This window comes from Hypomesus nipponensis, chromosome 16 (genome assembly GCF_054491055.1).
Source record: "Hypomesus nipponensis isolate SF chromosome 16, ASM5449105v1, whole genome shotgun sequence".
Lineage (NCBI taxonomy): Eukaryota > Metazoa > Chordata > Actinopteri > Osmeriformes > Osmeridae > Hypomesus > Hypomesus nipponensis.
Window position 1 is genome coordinate 2,842,542 of NC_140376.1, and position 22,459 is coordinate 2,865,000.

Consider the following 22,459-nt stretch of genomic DNA (forward strand, 5'->3'; position numbering starts at 1 on the left):
TGTGTTTTGGATGGGAAAATGACCAAAGGGGTTAGCATGTGTATTTTGGGATAAAATAACCAAAGAGGTTAGCATGTGTGTTTTGGAGGGGTAAAATGACCAAAGGGGTTAGCATGTGTGTTTTGGGGGGTAAAATGACTAAAGGGGTTAGTAAGTGTGTTTTGGGGGTAAAATGACCTAAGGGGTTAGCATGTGTGTTTTGGATGGGAAAATGACCAAAGGGGTTAACATGTGTGTTTTGGTGGGAAAATGACCAAAGGGGTTAGCATGTGTGTTTTTGGGGTAAAATAACCAAAGGGGTTAGCATGTGTATTTTGGAGGGTAAAATGACCAAAGGGGTTAGCATGTGTATTTTGGGGGATAAAATGACCAAAGAGGATAGCATGTGTGTTTTGGATGGGAAAATGACCAAAGGGGTTAGCATGTGTATTTTGGGGGGTAAAATGACTAAAGGGGTTAGTAAGTGTGTTTTGGGGGTAAAATGACCTAAGGGGTTAGCATGTGTGTTTTGGATGGGAAAATGACCAAAGGGGTTAGCATGTGTGTTTTGGTGGGGAAATGACTAAAGGGGTTAGCATGTGTGTTTTGGGGGATAAAATGACCAAAGAGGTTAGCATGTGTGTTTTGGTGGCAAAATGACCTAAGGGGTTTAGCATGTGTGTTTTGGGGTAAAATGACCAAAGGGGTTAGCATGTGTGTTTTGGGGTAAAATGACCAAAGGGGTTAGCATGTGTATTTTGGGGGGTAAAATGACTAAAGGGGTTAGTAAGTGTGTTTTGGGGGTAAAAGGACCTAAGGGGTTAGCATGTTTGTTTTGGATGGGAAAATGACCAAAGGGGTTAGCATGTGTGTTTTGGTGGGAAAATGACCAAAGGGGTTAGCATATGTGTTTTGGTGGGAAAATGACTAAAGGGGTTAGCATGTGTGTTTTGGGGGATAAAATGACCAAAGGGGTTAGCATGTGTGTTTTTGGGATAAAATCACCAAAGGGGTTAGCATGTGTATTTTGGAGGGTAGAATGACCAAAGGGGTTAGCATGTGTGTTTTGGATGGGAAAATTACCAAAGGGGTTAGCATGTGTGTTTTGGGGTAAAATGACCAAAGGGGTTAGCATGTGTATTTTGGGGGGTAAAATGACTAAAGGGGTTAGTAAGTGTGTTTTGGGGGTAAAATGACCTAAGGGGTTAGCATGTGTGTTTTGGATGGGAAAATGACCAAAGGGGTTAACATGTGTGTTTTGGTGGGAAAATGACCAAAGGGGTTAGCATGTGTGTTTTTGGGGTAAAATAACCAAAGGGGTTAGCATGTGTATTTTGGAGGGTAAAATGACCAAAGGGGTTAGCATGTGTATTTTGGGGGATAAAATGACCAAAGAGGATAGCATGTGTGTTTTGGATGGGAAAATGACCAAAGGGGTTAGCATGTGTATTTTGGGGGGTAAAATGACTAAAGGGGTTAGTAAGTGTGTTTTGGGGGTAAAATGACCTAAGGGGTTAGCATGTGTGTTTTGGATGGGAAAATGACCAAAGGGGTTAGCATGTGTGTTTTGGTGGGGAAATGACTAAAGGGGTTAGCATGTGTGTTTTGGGGGATAAAATGACCAAAGAGGTTAGCATGTGTGTTTTGGTGGGAAAATGACCAAAGGGGTTTAGCATGTGTGTTTTGGGGTAAAATGACCAAAGGGGTTAGCATGTGTGTTTTGGGGTAAAATGACCAAAGGGGTTAGCATGTGTATTTTGGGGGGTAAAATGACTAAAGGGGTTAGTAAGTGTGTTTTGGGGGTAAAAGGACCTAAGGGGTTAGCATGTTTGTTTTGGATGGGAAAATGACCAAAGGGGTTAGCATGTGTGTTTTGGTGGGAAAATGACCAAAGGGGTTAGCATATGTGTTTTGGTGGGAAAATGACTAAAGGGGTTAGCATGTGTGTTTTGGGGGATAAAATGACCAAAGGGGTTAGCATGTGTGTTTTTGGGATAAAATCACCAAAGGGGTTAGCATGTGTATTTTGGAGGGTAGAATGACCAAACGGGTTAGCATGTGTGTTTTGGATGGGAAAATTACCAAAGGGGTTAGCATGTGCGTTTTGGTGGGAAAATGACCAAAGAGGTTAGCATTTGTGTTTTAGGGGTAAAATGACCAAAGGGGTTAGCATGTGTGTTTTTGGGGTAAAATAACCAAAGGGGTTAGCATGTGTATTTTGGAGGGTAAAATGACCAAAGGGGTTAGCATGTGTATTTTGGAGGGTAAAATGACCAAAGGGGTTAGCATGTGTATTTTGGGATAAAATGACCAAAGGGGTTAGTAAGTGTGTTTTTGGGGTAAAATGACCAAAGGGGTTAGCATCTGTATTTTGGGGGGTAAAATGACCAAAGGGGTTAGCATGTGTGATTTGGATGGGAAATCATCAAAGGGGTTGGCATATGTGTTTTGGGGGGGAAATTACCAAAGGGGTTAGCATTTGTGTTTTTGGGGTAAAATGACCAAAGGGGTTAGCATGTGTATTTTGGGGGGTAAAATGACCAAAGAGGTTAGCATGTGTGTTTTTGGGGTAAAATGACCAAAGGGGTTAGCATGTGTGTTTTGGATGGAAAATGACCAAAGGGGTTAGCATGTGTGTTTTGGTGGGAAAATGACTAAAGGGGTTAGCATGTGTGTTTTGGGGGATAAAATGACCAAAGGGGTTAGTAAGTGTGTTTTGGGGGTAAAATGACCTAAGGGGTTAGCATGTGTGTTTTGGATGGGAAAATGACCAAAGGGGTTAGCATGTGTGTTTTGGTGGGAAAATGACTAAAGGGGTTAGCATGTGTGTTTTGGGGGATAAAATGACCAAAGGGGTTAGTAAGTGTGTTTTTGGGGTAAAATGACCTAAGGGGTTAGCATGTGTATTTTGGAGGGTAGAATAACCAAAGGGGTTAGCATGTGTGTTTTGGATGGAAAATGACCAAAGGGATTAGCATGTGTGTTTTGGTGTGAAAATGACTAAAGGGGTTAGCATGTGTGTTTTGGGGGATAAAATGACCAAAGGGGTTAGTAAGTGTGTTTTGGGGGTAAAATGACCTAAGGGGTTAGCATGTGTATTTTGGAGGGTAGAATGACCAAAGGGGTTAGCATGTGTATTTTGGGGGGTAAAATGACCAAAGAGGTTAGCATGTGTGTTTTTGGGGTAAAATGACCAAAGGGGTTAGCATGTGTGTTTTGGATGGGAAAATGACCAAAGGGGTAAGCATGTGTGTTTTGGTGGGAAAATGACCAAAGGGGTTAGCATGTGTGTTTTGGATGGGAAAATGACTAAAGGGGTTAGCATGTGTGTTTTGGGGGATAAAATGACCAAAGGGGTTAGTAAGTGTGTTTTGGGGGATAAAATGACCAAAGGGGTTAGCATGTGTGTTTTGGATGCGAAAATGACCAAAGGGGTTAGCATGTGTGTTTTGGTGGGAAAATGACCAAAGGGGTTAGCATGTGTGTTTTGGTGGGAAAATGACCAAAGGGGTTAGCATGTGTGTTTTGGTGGGAAAATGACCAAAGGGGTTAGCATGTGTGTTTTTGGGATAAAATCACCAAAGGGGTTAGCATGTGTATTTTGGAGGGTAGAATGACCAAAGGGGTTAGCATGTGTGTTTTTGGGATAAAATCACCAAAGGGGTTAGCATGTGTATTTTGGAGGGTAGAATGACCAAAGGGGTTAGCATGTGTGTTTTGGATGGGAAAATGACCAAAGGGGTTAGCATGTGTGTTTTGGATGGGAAAATGACCAAAGGGGTTAGCATGTGTGTTTTGGGGGATAAAATGACCAAAGGGGTTAGTAAGTGTGTTTTGGGGGATAAAATGACCAAAGGGGTTAGTAAGTGTGTTTTGGGGGATAAAATGACCAAAGGGGTTAGTAAGTGTGTTTTGGGGGTAAAATGACCTAAGGGGTTAGCATGTGTATTTTGGAGGGTACAATGACCAAAGGGGTTAGCATGTGTGTTTTGGATTTGAAATCATCAATGGGTTAAGCATGTGTGTTTGGGGGATAAAATGACCAAAGGGGTTAGCATGTGTGTTTTTGGGGACCAAACATTTAACATTTAATATTCTTAATGTCTGCCTTTTAGGTTGATCGTTATTAGTGTTATTTGTAATTTTTAGTAATTACGCTTTTCCTCAATAAAGAAAAACAATTCACAAAACGGACAAAGACAAGTTGTTGTATTATTTCCCTCAGTTTATTGAGTTGTGACATGCTGATTTGGACAGTTGTGTGACAGTAAAAGAACGGAGAGGGAGGAAAACATACGAAAAAGGTGAAGGCTGGATTTGAACACAGGCTATTATGCTATTTGTCTAACTTTGGGAGCATACACACTAACCCAGTGAGCTAACAGGAAGCCCTGCTTTTTATAGTTTTTGACACCCCAACTCTGTAGGTTGTTACAACTACATAGTTCAATGTCAAATTTAAATGTTGAGTGGAGACTGGTATGATCCTTGATAGCTCAGTGGTTAAGGATGTGGGCTACTGCGTGAGGGGTCTTGTGTTCAAATCTGACTGAAAGATCTTCTTGCAGCTTCATTTTTGCTCTTCGACTTATAAATACAACTGACATATATATTACTTAACTAATATCAGTTAAATGAATTATCAAATGGTTTGAATGAGATTTGAACCAAAGGAAACGTGTTTGGAAGTAGACTTAATGGTACACATGCCAATGCCACTGAGCCACAGAGTTCCTGCAAACTGCCTTTCTAAAAACTTTCTTACTACAAGACAGAGTTGACGTCAACTCTGTGGCTTTATTGAAACCACTCGTTTTACAGCGGCAGTTTCAAATTGTGAGATTTAGATTGGAAAGAGCTGAGAGTCAGCACTTCAACTTTTACCAGTCTATATAAACACGAGTATCTGTACTTCTACTTGAGTGAAGGATGTGTGTACTTTTACAATCTCTATCCAGACCACCAGAAACAGTTCATGCACAACTGACAAACCCAAAGCACTGACCAAGGATATAATATATATATATTTGTTTATTCAGTTTGACAATAAATATTCAGTAAAGTGCAAATCAGAAGAACAACACCATGCAGTGCATAACGAAAGAAAATCCAAACTCCATTCAGACACAGAGGCATTGGGAGAGATATAAAACACACACAAAGTTACAAATAACAGGGTCTCTATGCTTGTCACGGGCATGAGGAACCTGTCATGGAACCTGCCATGGAACCGTAGCGATGGAGAGAACGATGGGGAGAACGTTGACATTGGTTCCACGCAGAACCGCAGCTCTGACAATGTGCCACATGGTGGTTCTTTCACTACCTCGGGACTGGTGAGAGCACAGGGTATAGCATGCTGCTGACACACATAGACACACACACACACACACACAGACATAACAACAATGGCTGTTTCTAGAAAATAGCCTCGCCACGCCCCAAACTCCAGGTAAATACTCAACTTTCAACCGAAACATCCTGTAGCTAGCTAGCTAGCTAGCCCTTTCCAGAGTATGGAACACTGTGAGACTATAATCCCTCTCAGGGGTGAATGGTCAACTGGCCTTTAGTGTTGCTGAGTGTAATGGCGTGAGTGTAGCAGCAGGGGCCACAGTTTCACTGTGGCCGAATGGCAGGTCTGTATTGCATACAGTTTGACCAGAATACAGGTCATAAAGGGCTTTAACATGAGCCAAAGCCAGAGTTGAGCTTTTAGTGAATCAACCAGATGCTAGAATATTTCTGAAATAAAAGTCTATCCATTGTATCCGTCATGCTGATATCTACCAGTGATACAGTAATGTTAAATATATATATAGAGAGAAATGAGGACATGTGGTTCTGTAATATGATACTCTTTTCTGTCTGGCTTGGCTTCAGTGGTGCGTCAAGTCTTCTAGAACCTTCCTGTCTCCCCAGTAGTGGACCACCCCAACGCAGCAGGACCGGTTCTACATTCGGTTCAGAAGAACCCGCTAGAACCTCAGCTTGTTGTGGGAGAACAGGAATACAGAACGGACAAACACCGGTGAACAGAACACAGATTCATGCCTCAGACACAGTCAATACAGACAGAGAGAAAACACCAGAGAGAGAAAGAGAGAGAGAGAGAGAGAGAGAGGGGGGGGGGAGACAGAGAGAGACCTGGAGGAGGTATAATGTAAACTTTGGAGAGCTTTGGTAGAAGCTCTGTTACAGAACAGAGGTGATTATGACTTGAGCCATCTTCTCGTCACATCCTCCCTTCTCTCTTTTTCTCTCTCTCTATCTGCCGTCCTCCTATCTCACGGTCACTGACGATCACAGATCTCATTGGCACATACATTAGAGTGTATTCTCCCATCCAATCCCTACTCTTGTCCAGCCTGTCTGTCTGTCTGTCTGTCAGGCTGGCAGGTAGACAGACAACCGATCAAACAGAGAAAGCGAGAGAAATACAGACAAACAGGCTCAGGACCTAGAAAACTTGACACTTTCTTTACTCCGTTTGCACACAAGCACACACACACACGCACACACACACGTGTGTACACACTCACACAGTAACAAACGTGTTTGCATTTGTAAGGCAACTGGAGAAGGGCTTTGTGGCTTTCTGTTGTCTAGAGGCCCTGCCACAGATACACATCACCTCCACCCACATCACTCTAACCTTAACCCTCTACATCACCCCCTCTATATCACCCCGTTAAACCAGCTCCCCCTCCCCCACCCAGTACAGTAGGTGTGTGTCTGGCTAGACTTGCATGTCTGAATGACGTCGAGCAAACAAGTGCTTCTAAATGAGGGTTGTGGGCATGCATGACACGTGGGTGCCTAACCTCACATAACGACGTGAGGGAAGAGTGCGTGCAAGTCTGGGAGGCGGTGCGTATCTGCAGCGTTAGCCTCAGGGCTAACAGCTCCCCCTAGCGACAACAACAGACACCGACCAATCGCTAGCGTCGTCACTGCCATCTTGTTCCAAAACCAGAAAGAAGACCCCTTCAGCGTAAAAGCAGTGCTTAATCTATGCACCTACGGTGCCTATAAAACAATCTCAAGAAAATAAATAAGTCTGATACCTACATGATAATAATAATAATGATCCTTTCTTTGTATAAATTCTTGTTTTTGGTAAGCCATTGCAAACAAAATCTATTAAACTACTTAAAAGTGATAGATAAATATAAATATATATATATATATATATCGTACATGGATAACAAAAATCTGTGTTATTACAAAACCATAGAAAAAAAAAACTAAAATCATATTATTTGTGTTCAAAATATGATCCTAACTGAATTAGTATGTAAGACACTTATCTATCATTCCCCCCTCCCACACACCCAACATCATCTCAGTAGCTAACTGCTGATTGGAGGGTTTAGTGGGGTGAACATCCAGTGAACTTGACCTAAAAGGACCCTCCACCAGCTAGGTTAACCCCTGACCTCTGACCCCAGTCCATCCACAGTTGACCGTGAGAGTCAAGGGTCAAATCTTTGTCTGGGTAACCTCTCCTGCTCCCCCCCTCTACCGGACACCTGAGCACGAACAGGCCTAAGCTACGTGATCGCTATCAGCTGCCACCAGGCCCACGCAGCTGGAATCAAAGATGAAGGACAGGAGACAGGAAAAGGAGGGACCGTTTGAGGAACGTGAGAGGGCAGTCAGCTCCAGCTGCTGGGTCTGGGCCGGGCGGCGAGGGGTGATGAGGGAGACCAAGAGAGGAAAGGGGGAGGGAGAGAGGGAGGGATTATCCCCTCAGCGCGCCAGCGTGGTTATCAGACTGGCACACATCTCAAAGAAGTCCATGGTGTGGGAGCCCTGGCGCGGGGCCAGCAGGGGGGCGCTGCAGGAGAGCGACCCGGGCAGGGAGGAGCTGAGCTGGGGTAGGTCCACGGCCGGGCTGGCCGAGTCGATGCTGAGCCTGGGTCTGTGGAGGCCAGCCGTGGAGCCGGACCGCTGGGGGGTGGACGAGCCCGACTTGAATCCCACCGCCTCCATGATGTCATCTGGGGAGATGCCACCGCAGAGGAAGCATAGCTAAATATCATTCTAATAATAATAATATTAATTATAATAATGCTCTAGACCAGCCATTCCCAACCTTTTCACACACCATGCAGATACAACTGTCCAAGGGAGTATGAGGCAATACAGTTTCATACGTCCCACCAGAGAGCTGTGTGTGTGTGTGAGGGTGAGAGAAATGGTGTATGTGTGTGTGTGACGCAGGTGTTTTACCGTCGATGCTTTTGAAGTCGAGGAGGTAGGACCTGCTGTCCACCTGGTACAGCTGCAGACTCATCTTCATCAGGTTCCCCGTCACCGGATTCTTCCTCCTCACACGGAGGTGGTACGGGTTCACCACCTGCACACAGGAACACCCTCCATGTCCTGCAGGCTTTACGTGTGTGTGTGTGTGTGTGTGTGTGTGAGTGACCTGCTGTATGTGTGTATCTCTCTGACCTGGTGTGTGTCTGGCCTGGTATGTTCATGTATGTGTGTGTGTGTGTGAGATTGCATGTTTGAACACTCGTGTGTGTGTGTGTGTACGCCCCCTTCACCTTCCAGTCGTAGCTGAGCTGCCTCATGGCGCGGTACACCTCAGCCATGATGTCGTAGGGCCGGCTCTGGCTGCGGATGCCCAGGTGCCACTTGGCCTTCTTCACAGTCAGGGGCTTGGCCTTGGTGGTGTTCAGGGCGTCCAGGGGGCAGCGGGACTTGGGGCTGTCCACCAGCAGGGGGGGCATCCTCTCTGGGTGGGGCTTGACCCCTGGAGGCAGGGCCATGCCCTCCTCCATGAAGGACCCCTGCGGGGGGCTGGAGGCCAAGTAGAACTCACTGGCCTGGGTCATGATGCGCCGGTTGTCGATGATCAGGTGGTAGGCTACCGCTAGCTGGTCCTGGGGTGGTGAGAGGGAGAGAGAGAGAGAGAGAGAGAGAGAGAGAGGGAGAGGGAGAGAGGAAGGGAAGGGGGAAAGGGGAGAGAGAGGGAAGGAAAGAGAGAGGTAGGGAAGGAGAGAGAAGTAAAAGAGAATAAGGAAGGCCAGCAGGAGAGCATGATGTGGGTGAAGGGAGAGGTGTTGACGGTGCTGATGGTCCTTACCTGGGGGTCTCCACTGTACAGGCTGGACATGACCTCAGACTCGGAGCTCTCAAACTTGTCACACACCTCCCTCACGGCCTCCTCGTCCAGCTCGCTGGAGTCGTACAGAGGGTCCTCGGGGAACAGGTACCCTGGCAGGTCCTGCTTGAACCACTCGTGCTCCCTGACGCACACAGACACACACATCAAAGCAGGTCAAACCCAGACGATCAGACCCCAGGGCGGGGAGCGGGGGTCTGGTGTTCCTCCCAGGGGAGCAGGGGGGGTCTGGTGTTCCTCCCAGGGGAGCAGGGGGGGTCTGGTGTTCCTCCCAGGGGAGCAGGGGGGGTCTGGTGTTCCTCCCAGGGGAGCAGGGGGGTCTGGTGTTCCTCCCAGGGGAGCAGGGGGGTCTGGTGTTCCTCCCAGGGGAGCAGGGGGGGTCTGGTGTTCCTCCCAGGGGAGCAGGGGGGGTCTGGTGTTCCTCCCAGGGGAGCAGGGGGGGTCTGGTGTTCCTCCCAGGGGGGGAAGCCTGGTCTGACTCAGACTCACCTGATGTCCTTGATGGAGGCTCTCTTCAGAGGGTCCACCTGCATCATGAGCGTGAGCAGGGAGGCCACGGAGCGCGTCAGGTACTCTGGGATGTAGAAGACGCCCCCGCGGATCTTCTTGAACAGCGTGGGCACGTGCTCGTCGTCGAAGGGCAACGTGCCACACAGCAGGGCGTACAGGATCACCCCGCAGCTCCAGATGTCCACCTCAGGGCCCGCGTACAGCCTGGGGCACCAGGGACTGGGTTAGGCACAGATACACACACACACACACACACACAAGTGTGTTGTTTATGAGCCCACCTTCCTGAGATGACTTCGGGAGCAGCGTAGTTGGGAGACCCACAGCTGGTCCTCAGAAACTCCCCGTCTGACATCATGTTTGACAGCCCTGGCAGCCAATCACACGGAAGGAAAACGTGAAAGGCTTGGTAAGACCCGCCCCTCGTTCAGACTGGAGGTGAGAGTGGTACCAGGGGGGCAGGACGGGGGTTTCATCCGGCTTTGCTAGCCTAGGTTCTAAGCTGTGAACACACACTCTGATTGGATGAGGCTCTTCCTGCTCAGACTACAGTGGCTAACAACAACATCTCCTCTCCCCCTCCTTCTGTCTCTTTTCTTTGAACTATCTCTTTAGTAACCGTACCTGCTGTTTGCTCTCTGCCAGTACTGCACGTCCTCTCCCTCCCTCCCTACACCTCCCTCCCTCTTTCCTTCTTCTCGCCCCCCTCTCCATCTCGGATGACAGTGGGCCTCCAAGCGTTCGTGCCAGAAATGACATCAAACCTGCCTGTTGCTAGGACACCCTCTCCTCCCCCCCCCTCTCCCTCCCTTGTAGCTCACTCTATCTATCTCTCTCTCTCTCAAATCTTCAAACAGGCGTCCAACAGCCGACAGCCCCCAAACCACCCCCGAGTGCTAAGCCCTTGCATCAACACGCACACTGTACCCAAACCCCCCCTCACCTCCATCCTCACCCACACCCCTCCCACACCCCTCCCTCACCCCCCCCCACGTACCGAAGTCAGCGATCTTAGCGTTCTTGCTGGCGTCCAGCAGCACGTTCTCAGGCTTCAGGTCTCTGTGGACCACCATGTGCCTGTGGCAGTAGTCCACCGCTGAGATGATCTGCTGGAACAGGCGGCGTGCCTCTGTGTCCTCCACCTGTACACGGGCCCACCGTCATCAAACACACACACACACAGACGTGTGTTAACACACATCCCACACCCTCACACACACGCACATCCACACCTTTACACACGCACAGACATGCGTCGACATCCACATCCTAACACACTCACAGAAGCACACACACACACACAGACAGGCCTACACACACACTACTGCGTTACATATCAGACGATGTATATAAGGCGTCTTACTCGTCCATGTTTGCAGATGTAGTCAAACAGCTCTCCTCCTGAAACATACTCCATTACCATGAAGAAATCTGTGGGGGTACTGATCACCTGGTACCTAAAACACACAAACACACACCAGGTACTGATCACCTGGTACCTAAAACACACACCAGGTACTGATCACCTGGTACCTAAAACACACAAACACACACCAGGTACTGATCACCTGGTACCTAAAACACAAACAGACACACACCAGGTACTGATCACCTGGTACCTAAAACACAAACAGACACCAGGTACTGATCACCTGGTACCTAAAACACACGAACACACACGAGGTACCCCTATCCCTCACTCCCAAATACACCCACTGCCATCATCATGTTGTTTGTTCCCCTGGCTGGAGAGACAAGGGTGTAGAAGTGGGGACCAGCTGTCGATGTGTTTGTGTAAGTATTTTATTCAAGCTGCTGTTTCTCATGTCTTCTTCTTCTCTCTCCTATAGACCGGCTTTAGAACAGTAGTCAACCAGGACAGCACATGTCTGCCATAGCTCACTGTGTCACCCTAGCCTAACCCAAACCCTGGCCTAAAAATAACACCAAGCACAGCTTTGGAAAGGACAGAAAGAGGGAGGGAGAGAGAGAGAGAGAGGTGGGGGGGGGGAGAGTGTGAAAGAGATAGTGAGAGAGTGAGAGGAGAGTGAGAGGGTGTGAGATTGAGAGAGAGGGTGTGAGATTGAGACAGACAGACAGAGAGAGAGAGACAGAGAGAGAGAGAGAGAGAGAGAGAGAGAGAGAGAGGTTGGAGATAGGGAGAAAGAGAAAAAAGGAGATGGAGGGAGAAAGACAGGAGAGAAAGACAGATAGAGGAGGAGAAGAGAGAGAGGGTGACAGAGTGGAGACTTCAGAAACGAGGAAGAGAAAACAAGCAAACAAACAAGCCAGGCAGCTGGGAGTAGGAAGGGATTTAGCCGAGCAGGAAATACATAAAGCCCAATCTCCTTAACTACAGATTTTGTACAAACCTGAATTACCTATCTAACACAGGAGCAGCACTGAGGGTGTGTGTGTGTGTGTGTCTTCTCAGTAAATCCAAGCTCAGTATAGCCCAGTCATAGGAAATAAACACAAAGACAGGGCATGCTCACCACAGAACACAAATCCTATATAGCTTAGTTTAAAACCTAGCATGTATGGTGAGTGTATGTGTGTAGTTGTTGTGTCTTATGCCACCAGTTTGTATGTAACAGACGTGGTCTTGCACTGTCAGAGGTCTATGGCCTGATGTTCGCCCCTCACTGTGGATCAAACACGCCACCTCTGACTTCCCAAGCGCCACCACTACCAGCTACGCCAACGAAAAGCTAGCTCTTTGTTGACGCAGGTGGGGCTGTTATATACTTGAGGAGTGAGTTTAACCGACACACACCGGCTACATGTGTGTGCGTGGATGTGTGTGTCTGTGTGTGTGTGCGTGCATGTGTGTGTGTTGCACTTACAGCTTGATGATGTGTGGATGTCTGAACAGTTTGAGGTTCTGAATTTCCCGCTTGATCTTCCCCACCACATCCAGACTGCGGATCTTCTGCCTGTTCAGGATCTTCACGGCTACCTTGTGACCTGTGAGCTGGTGCTCTCCAACTGCAAACACAGACGGACAATCAACCCACTGACTGGGGGGGGCTAGAAATCTGCAAGTTGCCAGTTCGATTCCCGGCCATGCCAAAATGACCTTGGGTCCTTCACCCTACTTGTCTCAGGGGGAATGTCCCTGTACTTACTGTAAGTCGCTCTGGATAAGAGCGTCTGCTAAATGACTAAATGTAAATGTAATGTCATTCTTCCACACACACACACACACACACACACACAAACACAGGGTAAACACAGTGGGGCTTATAGGTAAACATCAATTATCGATACGCAACAACAACCTGTAGGTCTTGGCCAACTGGAGAATGACATAGGGGCGATAACTGTAATTATTTTGTGTTGTGTGTGCGGCTGGCCACCGCACAAGAGACACAATGCCTCTCTGGACATGTTTGAAATCCAAATAATGATATGTTTGGCAAATTAAACAGATAGGATGGCAAACGTCAATCTGTTGTCATGGGAACATTTTACAATTCTAAGAAACAAGCACAGTTTGTGCTGATTTGACATTTAGGAAGCTGTTTTCGGGTTCACTGGGTAGCCAAGGTCAGTTCAAACCGTGCTGGCAGATAAGGCCATTGGAGGCGAAGGGAGACTTGTCAAGTAATAAATAGTTCCCCTCAAGCAGGTTAAGAACGACACAGGCCTTCTAAGAATCTATATTTCAAGGTGGCGATACTTCCGGATGTTGGTGATGAGGGAGTAGTGTAGCCTATAAACAGACGCTGCTGGTACAACCGGAGTACCTGACTGTGACGATGTTACACTACACTGTTGTTGGCTTGTGCATGTGTTCAATCTGACATGTACGCGGTTTTACATTGTGCGGCGCAGCGCTGAGTATGCCAAGAAAAGCTTTGACAACCGTGGTGTCCGAATTCCACAAGGTCATGCAGAGAAACTGATATAAGCTAGCTCGAGAAAAAAAAAAACAATTGTCTACGCCGTGAACTTCATAGTCTTCAATGGTATTCGGTACTAGCTAGCTCTAGCTATAGGCTTTAGGCTAACCATCACATTTTTTCCAGATAATATTCTTACGCTACAAAGATACTTCATGACAGCACCATCAAGCTATTACTCTAATATTTCAAGCGATTAATGTACACTTCCATGTCCTTTGCAAGGTTATTTTAAATACTTTAAACGAGAAGAAAAGTCTGCCTTTGACAATAAAGGTCATAAGATATGGTATCTGACTCCCCGTTTCTATTGTTCTTGCTGATAATAAAAAGCTTTACTGATAAGTGCGATACGATATGACAAGAATTTGCATTTTAACTCGCTCTAGCAAAGTGAATTCTCAAACATATTTACGTGTCAACGCCAATCTATTCCATAAGCTACGCATTACCTAATACGCACAATACGTAGCCTATGTAAACCACCGGTGAGGTCCGAAAGGTAGCTAGCTAAACCGTTTCGCCCCATTCATCTCCAGTTCTAAACGTTCACAACCCATACTGCATGAGAGACAACAAATACTTAACTCTTCACTTTTCCGAAGGTTCCGACTCCAAGCGTATCGCCGAGTATATAATGTCCAATCTTCACCCTGCCTTCGTGTTTCTGTTGCTTCTCTGCCATCTTCACCGTTAACGACAGGCTGGACTCGAGCTCCGCGGTGTTGCCTGTACGTGGGGCGCCCGGGGACTGGGAGGCGTGGCACGAGCACAACACCAGCTCAGTCTCAGACCGTTCGTTATGCTTTTACATGAAGTCAAAACATTGAGCTTTGTTTGTGCCTATTGGGTTTATAAACATAACGTCCATTATTTAATTAGCAACAATCTATTTATCTGGGGATAAACTTGTTAACGTGGGACTCTGTTTAACCGAACATGCCAGCGACAGTGATCTAGATTCTAGAAAGTATGTACGATTATTCCTATAACCAGTGGTTGACACAAAACACTTACTTCACTTGCATTTGCTAGTATAATGTTAAGTCCGAATAGCGGGACTGGAAGGGCAGTGATGCTGTGTATTGTTACATTAGTCTACCACTAGATGGCAGACGGTGATCGCAGTATTCACTCTATTCGTCTCCTCGGTGCACGGACAGTGGTCTTGATAGCAAATAATGAATATACAGTTTCTACCCCATAGCGCAAGCGTACCAACCACTTCAAGTGTATTTGTATACAGTGTTAGAGTGATTGTTGGTTATCTAAGCCCGCATAGATAACCTCGCTTCACTAAACACAAAGCATGTTGGTTTAGAGTAGGCTAGGGGCCTTCTCCAAATTCGAAGCTATCTACCTTAGCTTTTGGATTCAGAAGGTTGTTTTCACGATAAAAAAACAGACAGGTTTGTCTTTTTAACTTTTTTAATGACATGTTTAGGAAAGGTTTAGGCAGCTTGTGATTTCGCCTACAGTTACGAAATAGAAAACAACTTTCTGGTTGGATTATTTAGGAGTTTCGTGCATTGACCTAAAACATAGGCTAGTTATATTTCTGATCAACATACTCTATCCACATACTTTTGAAATATAGTAGCTTATGTCGTGTAGTACGTCGAGATGAGGTCTGCGCTCAAACTCCAGTTGCGTTGCGTCTGTAGTTCCCGGTAAAACCGCTAGATGCAGTAGATGTTCGCCAATGCTTGAGGTCTCACAGTGCTTGGGATTCAGAGAAAGTTTTCCATGGAATGATGGAGATTACCGTCCGCTAGCCTAGGGAAGGGGCAGAGCCTTGAGGCTGTAGAGGGAACTTGAAGAGAGAAGGGGGAGGAGGAGAGGAAGGATTGATATAACAAGAGACGCTCTCTCCGCACGCAGAGCAGTATTCTCTATAGAAGCCTTTAAACCCAGACTGAAAGGGAGCGGGCTTTCCATTCATTTCCAACGCAACAACTTTATTTTCTTGTGTGCTCAACACATAGTTCAAACTTGTTTACGTAGTTCAGAATTGCCTTACGACGTCAACTGAGGAAGGCTTTTAGGTTCCTTCAAGTAAACTTACCCACGGACAGACGGCATCGCTGCACCTTCGATAACTTTGCAAAGACCTCTCTGAGTTGGCAAGCGAGGTTTCCCATAGAACCGAATGACATTTCTCGCGCTGGCTCGGCTTACATAAATACGGACCCATTAATATATTGTTTATCAATCTACCGCGGCGCGTGGGATTTAATTCTAAAGGAGAGGGAATTGTCAAATGCAAAAGTATCTGTATGAGAAAGCAATGGCCCAAGAGTCAAGAAACGGAGGGACCTCTTCATTAAACAACAACAACGGTATCGACAGCAAGAGGAAACTATTAATAGGGCTCGATATCTTCTGTCTTCTCATAGGTAAGTTCTCCACATTATGTTATGATTGTCTTCATTTGTATTGAATTTGGGGTTTGTTTGACATATTATTGGCTTACACTTTGACCTTTCTCGGTTGTTCAGAATATATGAAGAATAATATTAGAATATTATAAGGCCTATCTTATGGAAGTAACATTTAAAATGTGACAACTTTTATTCGTTACAATGACGCAGAGCTTTAAACGCATTTGAGTGAAACCGCGCTTTCCATGCATTAGCATGACAGATAACAGTTATCAGTAAAAACAGCACGAGCACTGCCCTGTATTGGGAAACGCCGCTTTCTCACTAGTTTGCAGCGACTGCGTGGATGCAAGGCAGGAATAATAGCGGGACGCTTGTTTACGAAAACTTGTGGACAATTTGATCCGACGTTTAACGGTAAACATCCTGCAACTAATATAAGAAAAATAGACAACACCGACCACCCCTTTAAAAATGCCGGAAGAAATTGTCATCACTGACAAAACAGCGTGCCTTTACACGTATTGCTTTAACAGCAAGGTCATGTGTTGTAGAATCAAAATGTTTGACGGACACGAATTATTATTTAACTTTAACATCTTCTTGCGCAAGAATCAGCGATCAGTGAGTTCCGCTCGCCTCACAGTCGATGATGTCCGCCGGCGTGCCTGTGGGACGAATGTTTTGAAGTCCTGGACCCTGCCCGTTTTACTGCCCTTTAAATGGCCATTGACCCCCCCCCCCCCCCCCCTCTCACCCTAAAATCCCTAGGCCCCTGGCAGCACCTTTCCACTAACAACCGTAAAGTATAAATATTTGTTGTATCTTTAAAAGTACCTCATGTATTTTGACGACAAAACAACCACTTTGTCCTATGCAGCAAGCCCAGTTCAAACATTCACAGGACTGTGGCACTGGACACTAGTCCAACTTTCTACATAAAATTGACACGTTCCATCTGTGTCTATAGAGCATGCATGTGTGTATGTGTGTGTATGTATGTGTGTTTGCGATTACTGATTTGCCGTTGGATTCTGCAGTTGTCACTGTAGCCCAGTCCACCAGTTGCTCGCCCTCTCTCTCTCTCTCTCTCTCTCTCTCTCTCTCTTTCTCTCTCTCTCTCCATCTACCTCTCTCTCTTTCTCTCTCTCTCCGTCTTCCCTCCCTGTGTCCCAGGGGGGGAGAGCAGGATTAGGGAAGTCAAGCCCAACTTCACGCATTCTCTCCCAGAACCCCTCTGCAAATCCCTCAGCAGCTGCCCCCCATCACTCCACATCAGATCTCCTTTCTCCTCGCCCCCCCCCCCCCTTCCTCCTGTCTGTGTTGAGGGGAATGCATGGAGTAATTGCTTAAGCATGTGTTGTGAGACAGAGCTGAAGGGAAACCTCTCCATTGTAAGTCCTATGTGTGGCGAGGGAGGGAGGGGTAAAGAGAGAGGAAGAGTTAAGGTTCCGTACAGTTTCGCGTCAGCGCTGAATACACGCCAATATAACCCTGACCCTGTGCAGCGTGTTCCTAAGGATCGCCGAGGCCCCGTCTCTGTCTGCTGGGATGCAGATCGGACTGGCAGACACCCGTTTCCATGGCGTTTATATTGGTTTGGTCATGAAAGAACCTCAGACACAGATACACCGTTTCATCTGCGCTCATATAAATGCACAAAGGCTTTGAATGCATGTGGAGCGAATTTCCTGCGCAAGCCAACTTCCTTCACTGTTAAAGCTGCCGGCTGGGGTTTACTGTGCCTGTCAAAATGGGAACACACACGTACGAACGCACACACACACACACACTGACACATGCGCACTCTCACAAACAAATAGGCCTACTCACACAAACGCTCTCTTTGTGACGCTAAACACAGCCTGGCTGCCGTTACTGATTCGCTGGCCGGCTCTGCTGAGGTATTGTGTGAGGGGGGGGAGCAAGAAGAAGAGAGAGAGGAGAGAGGAGAAGAAAGGGGAGATGAGGGGGAGGAGGGGAGAGGGGGAGGAGGGAGGAGGGGAAGAGAGGAGACGGGCGGAGAGGAGAGGGCTATCAGAGGGCCTACTGAGGGGGGAGAGGAATGTGGAACTGTTGAGGGTTTGAAGAATGCGTGATTGCGAGCAAGCTTTGTTCCGTGTGTGTGTGTGTGTGTGTGTGTGAGAGAGAGAGAGAGAGAGAGAGAGAGAGAGAGAGAGAGAGAGAGAGAGAGAGAGAGAGAGAGAGAGAGAGAGAGAGAGAGAGAGAGTATGGACATAAGAAAAACTGAATGTGAGAGAGAATGACAGAATGACACAGAGAGAAAGTGAAAGAGAGACAGAGAGGGGAAGTGTGTGAGAGAGAGGAAAGAGTTCTCTGACTGTCTGATTGGTGGGATTAGGAGGTGATGTTGTGTTATTCCGTGCCTGTGTTTGGATCTAATGTATATAGGCAGCGGTCCTTCCATCCTCACAACCACAGCTGCAAACCCAGCCAGCCAATCTAACGAAGCGTAGACAGGACTGGTTATAAGTAACCCTACAATACAACGACACCATTACACTGCTGTGGTTCACAGCCAACTGCCAGCTGGCTAGTGATGCCACCACACGCACACACGCACGCACGCACACACACACACTGTTACAGCAGCCTGTGTGCCTGCTTTCCAGACCCTGTCTTCGGCCCCTTAGGCTTGACAAACGACTTTAGTTCACACAGGAACTCTCTGAGGCCATCTTTAATTAAACACACACACACACTCACACACACTCACTCACACGCACACAGACATGCAAGCCATAGGTCAGGATGGAGTTACCCTGAGCCCTAATCAAAGGATTTGAGTCTCTGCAACCCTACGGTACACACCAGTACACACATGACACATGACACATGGGCCCAGGTTCATCTGAACATAGTGACACCTAGTTCTGCTGAGTCACTTCTACCCAGGGCCTAACAAACAGCCAACCCAGCCCCTCTGCTCAGCCTAGCCCCCTATCCCCCCGATTTGCCTAGCTCCCCTGCTCAGCCTAGCCCCCTATCCCCCTACTCCCCCTGCTCAGCCTAGCCCCCTGCTCAGCCTAGCCCCCTATCCCCCTACTCCCCCTGCTCAGCCTAGCCCCCTGCTCAGCCTAGCCCCCTATCCCCCTACTCCCCCTGCTCAGCCTAGCCCCCTGCTCAGCCTAGCCCCCTATCCCCCTACTCCCCCTGCTCAGCCTAGCCCCCTATCCCCCTACTCCCCCTGCTCAGCCTAGCCCCCTGCTCAGCCTAGCCCCCTATCCCCCTACTCCCCCTGCTCAGCCTAGCCCCCTATCCCCCTATTCCCCCTGCTCAGCCTAGCCCCCTATCCCCCTACTCCCCCTGCTCAGCCTAGCCCCCTATCCCCCTACTCCCCCTGCTCAGCCTAGCCCCCTATCCCCCTACTCCCCCTGCTCAGCCTAGCCCCCTATCCCCCTACTCCCCCTGCTCAGCCTAGCCCCCTATCCCCCTACTCCCCCTGCTCAGCCTAGCCCCCTATCCCCCTACTCCCCCTGCTCAGCCTAGCCCCCTATCCCCCTACTCCCCCTGCTCAGCCTAGCCCCCTATCCCCCCTACTCCCCCCGCTCAGCCTAGCCCCCTAGCCACCTTAGCCCCACTGCCCAAACCTGTTCCCCTCCCGCCCCCTAGCCTCCCCTCTCCAGGCATCTCCTAAGGGAGGTTCTCCAGAAGGCGAGCCGTCCCCCCCAAGCGTGGAGAGGAGGGAAGAGAGTGCCGGGCAACAGGTCACACGCAACATCTGCTGGACAGTGCTTGGCTCCAGCCCTGCTCCCCCGGAGCACCGGAGAGGGTTCAGTAAAGCTGGAGAGAGAGCATGGACCAACGTCATAAACACACACACTCAGAGGCCCTGACTCTCTCTCTCACACACACACACACACCGTTTGACACGCTCACACACACACACACACACACACACATAGCGCTCACGCTCTAAGGGAGAGATTTTTAGCGTCCTCTACCGCTGTTTGTTATGGAACGACTTAATGGTAGGTTGAGAGACGACAGCATTTCAGGAAACAACTTCCCTCGCTTCCCTCTCTTTTAACACACAATGTGTGTGTGTGTTTACAATTAAGCTAAGGGTTTCACTCCCAGCATTAAAACAGTTCCCTGTGCACACACAATACACACACACACACACACACAATAGTTAGACTTGACTTTTAATCCAGTTGGCCAGTGTTACACAAGAGCCATAATCCTTTCTGTTTATATAGCAACCACAAAGTGTTAGCCATTACAACAGCACAGACTAAAGAAATGTTATACCGACACAAAAACAGTTCCCTGAAGATCATCATCATCATCATCATCATCATCATCATCGTCATCATCATCATCATCATCATCATCATCATCATCATCATCATCATCATCATCTCGTCCCCCTTATCTGTGGTAGCTCTACGGAGGACATACATGGGGAACTGGGGATGGGTGTTTCCATGGTGATCACATATGGCCGCCCTGTGATGCAGAATAGCCTTCCAACCCAGGAGAGCTCCCCCACAGGGCCCCTACAGAGGAACCCCTTCCCTGCCTCTCTGTTCTGTAAGGCTCAAGCTCATGTCAGGTTCCACCTCTGCCCCCCCCATACCCCCATACCCACCCCCCTCCTTGCCCCCCCCCCTCCCTGCCCCCCCCTCCCTGCCCCCCCCCCCCCCCGCCTCCCCCACTACCACCACTTTTGCACTTTTGACTGACCTACTCTATAAATATTTTTGTCTCCGAATTTCTCAAATTCTTCATTTGCCCAAACTGGAGGGATACCCTCTTGATGTGACATTTGGTGTAATTTCTCAGTGAGCGAACGTGTGTGTGTGTGTGTGTGTGTGTGTGTGTGTGTGTTTGTGGGAGCTCAGGAAAGGGTGGGAAACGGAAAGGTACTGTCGGTCGGACGTAGGTGGGGTTGTGAAACATAATCCTGTCGATTTTTTTTTCCCTCCGGCCTCCGTTTCCACTCTGCCTTCCACCTTCTCCCTCTCCTCTCTCATTCCCTGCCCTCCCTCTCCTCTCTCATTCCCTCCCTCTCCTCTCTCCTCTCTCATTCCCTCCCCTCCCTCTCCTCTCTCATTCCCTCCCCTCCCTCTCCTCTCTCATTCCCTCCCCTCCCTCTCCTCTCTCATTCCCTCCCTCTCCTCTCTCCTCTCTCATTCCCTCCCCTCCCTCTCCTCTCTCATTCCCTCCCTCTCCTCTCTCCTCTCTCATTCCCTCCCCTCCCTCTCCTCTCTCATTCCCTCCCTCTCCTCTCTCCTCTCTCATTCCCTCCCCTCCCTCTCCTCTCTCATTCCCTCCCCTCCCTCTCCTCTCTCATTCCCTCCCCTCCCTCTCCTCTCTCATTCCCTCCCCTCCCTCTCCTCTCTCATTCCCTCCCTCTCCTCTCTCCTCTCTCATTCCCTCCCCTCCCTCTCCTCTCTCATTCCCTCCCCTCCCTCTCCTCTCTCATTCCCTCCCCTCCCTCTCCTCTCTCATTCCCTCCCTCTCCCCTCTCCTCTCTCATTCCCTCCCTCTCCTCTCTCCTCTCTCATTCCCTCCCTCTCCTCTCTCCTCTCTCATTCCCTCCCTCTCCTCTCTCCTCTCTCATTCCCTCCCTCTCCTCTCTCCTCTCTCATTCCCTCCCCTCCCTCTCCTCTCTCATTCCCTCCCTCTCCTCTCTCCTCTCTCATTCCCTCCCTCTCCTCTCTCCTCTCTCATTCCCTCCCCTCCCTCTCCTCTCTCATTCCCTCCCTCTCCTCTCTCCTCTCTCATTCCCTCCCCTCCCTCTCCTCTCTCATTCCCTCCCCTCCCTCTCCTCTCTCATTCCCTCCCCTCCCTCTCCTCTCTCATTCCCTCCCTCTCCTCTCTCCTCTCTCATTCCCTCCCCTCCCTCTCCTCTCTCATTCCCTCCCTCTCCTCTCTCCTCTCTCATTCCCTCCCCTCCCTCTCCTCTCTCATTCCCTCCCTCTCCTCTCTCCTCTCTCATTCCCTCCCCTCCCTCTCCTCTCTCATTCCCTCCCCTCCCTCTCCTCTCTCATTCCCTCCCCTCCCTCTCCTCTCTCATTCCCTCCCCTCCCTCTCCTCTCTCATTCCCTCCCTCTCCTCTCTCCTCTCTCATTCCCTCCCCTCCCTCTCCTCTCTCATTCCCTCCCCTCCCTCTCCTCTCTCATTCCCTCCCCTCCCTCTCCTCTCTCATTCCCTCCCTCTCCCCTCTCCTCTCTCATTCCCTCCCTCTCCTCTCTCCTCTCTCATTCCCTCCCTCTCCTCTCTCCTCTCTCATTCCCTCCCTCTCCTCTCTCCTCTCTCATTCCCTCCCTCTCCTCTCTCCTCTCTCATTCCCTCCCCTCCCTCTCCTCTCTCATTCCCTCCCTCTCCTCTCTCCTCTCTCATTCCCTCCCTCTCCTCTCTCCTCTCTCATTCCCTCCCCTCCCTCTCCTCTCTCATTCCCTCCCCTCCCTCTCCTCTCTCATTCCCTCCCTCTCCTCTCTCCTCTCTCATTCCCTCCCCTCCCTCTCCTCTCTCATTCCCTCCCTCTCCTCTCTCCTCTCTCATTCCCTCCCCTC

At 48.7% G+C, this 22,459-nt stretch overlaps 2 protein-coding genes across 3 annotated transcripts in view; one reads left to right on the forward strand and one right to left on the reverse strand.

The window, feature by feature from the left end:
* Positions 1–4,992: 4,992 nt before the first annotated feature.
* On the reverse strand, positions 4,993–14,275 carry prkaa2 (protein kinase, AMP-activated, alpha 2 catalytic subunit). Its single transcript, XM_084675806.1, has 10 exons — positions 14,122–14,275; positions 12,475–12,616; positions 10,992–11,085; positions 10,626–10,770; positions 9,910–9,997; positions 9,608–9,832; positions 9,080–9,242; positions 8,538–8,876; positions 8,215–8,341; positions 4,993–7,982 (listed from the first exon to the last, which is right to left on the reverse strand). Exons 1-10 carry the CDS (start codon positions 14,216–14,218, stop codon positions 7,732–7,734), a joined length of 1,671 nt encoding a protein of 556 aa, XP_084531932.1. The 5' UTR covers positions 14,219–14,275; the 3' UTR covers positions 4,993–7,731.
* Positions 14,276–15,286: 1,011 nt separating this feature from the next.
* plpp3 (phospholipid phosphatase 3) overlaps positions 15,287–22,459 on the forward strand; it is a 32,586-nt gene continuing 25,413 nt past the window's right edge. Inside the window, exon 1 of one of the 2 annotated variants that reach the window (XM_084676087.1) lies at positions 15,287–15,929. In XM_084676087.1, coding sequence (XP_084532213.1) covers positions 15,794–15,929 — 136 coding nt within the window. In that variant the 5' untranslated portion in view covers positions 15,287–15,793. The remainder of the gene's footprint in view (positions 15,930–22,459) is intronic. The other variant, XM_084676086.1, reaches the window with a different exon arrangement.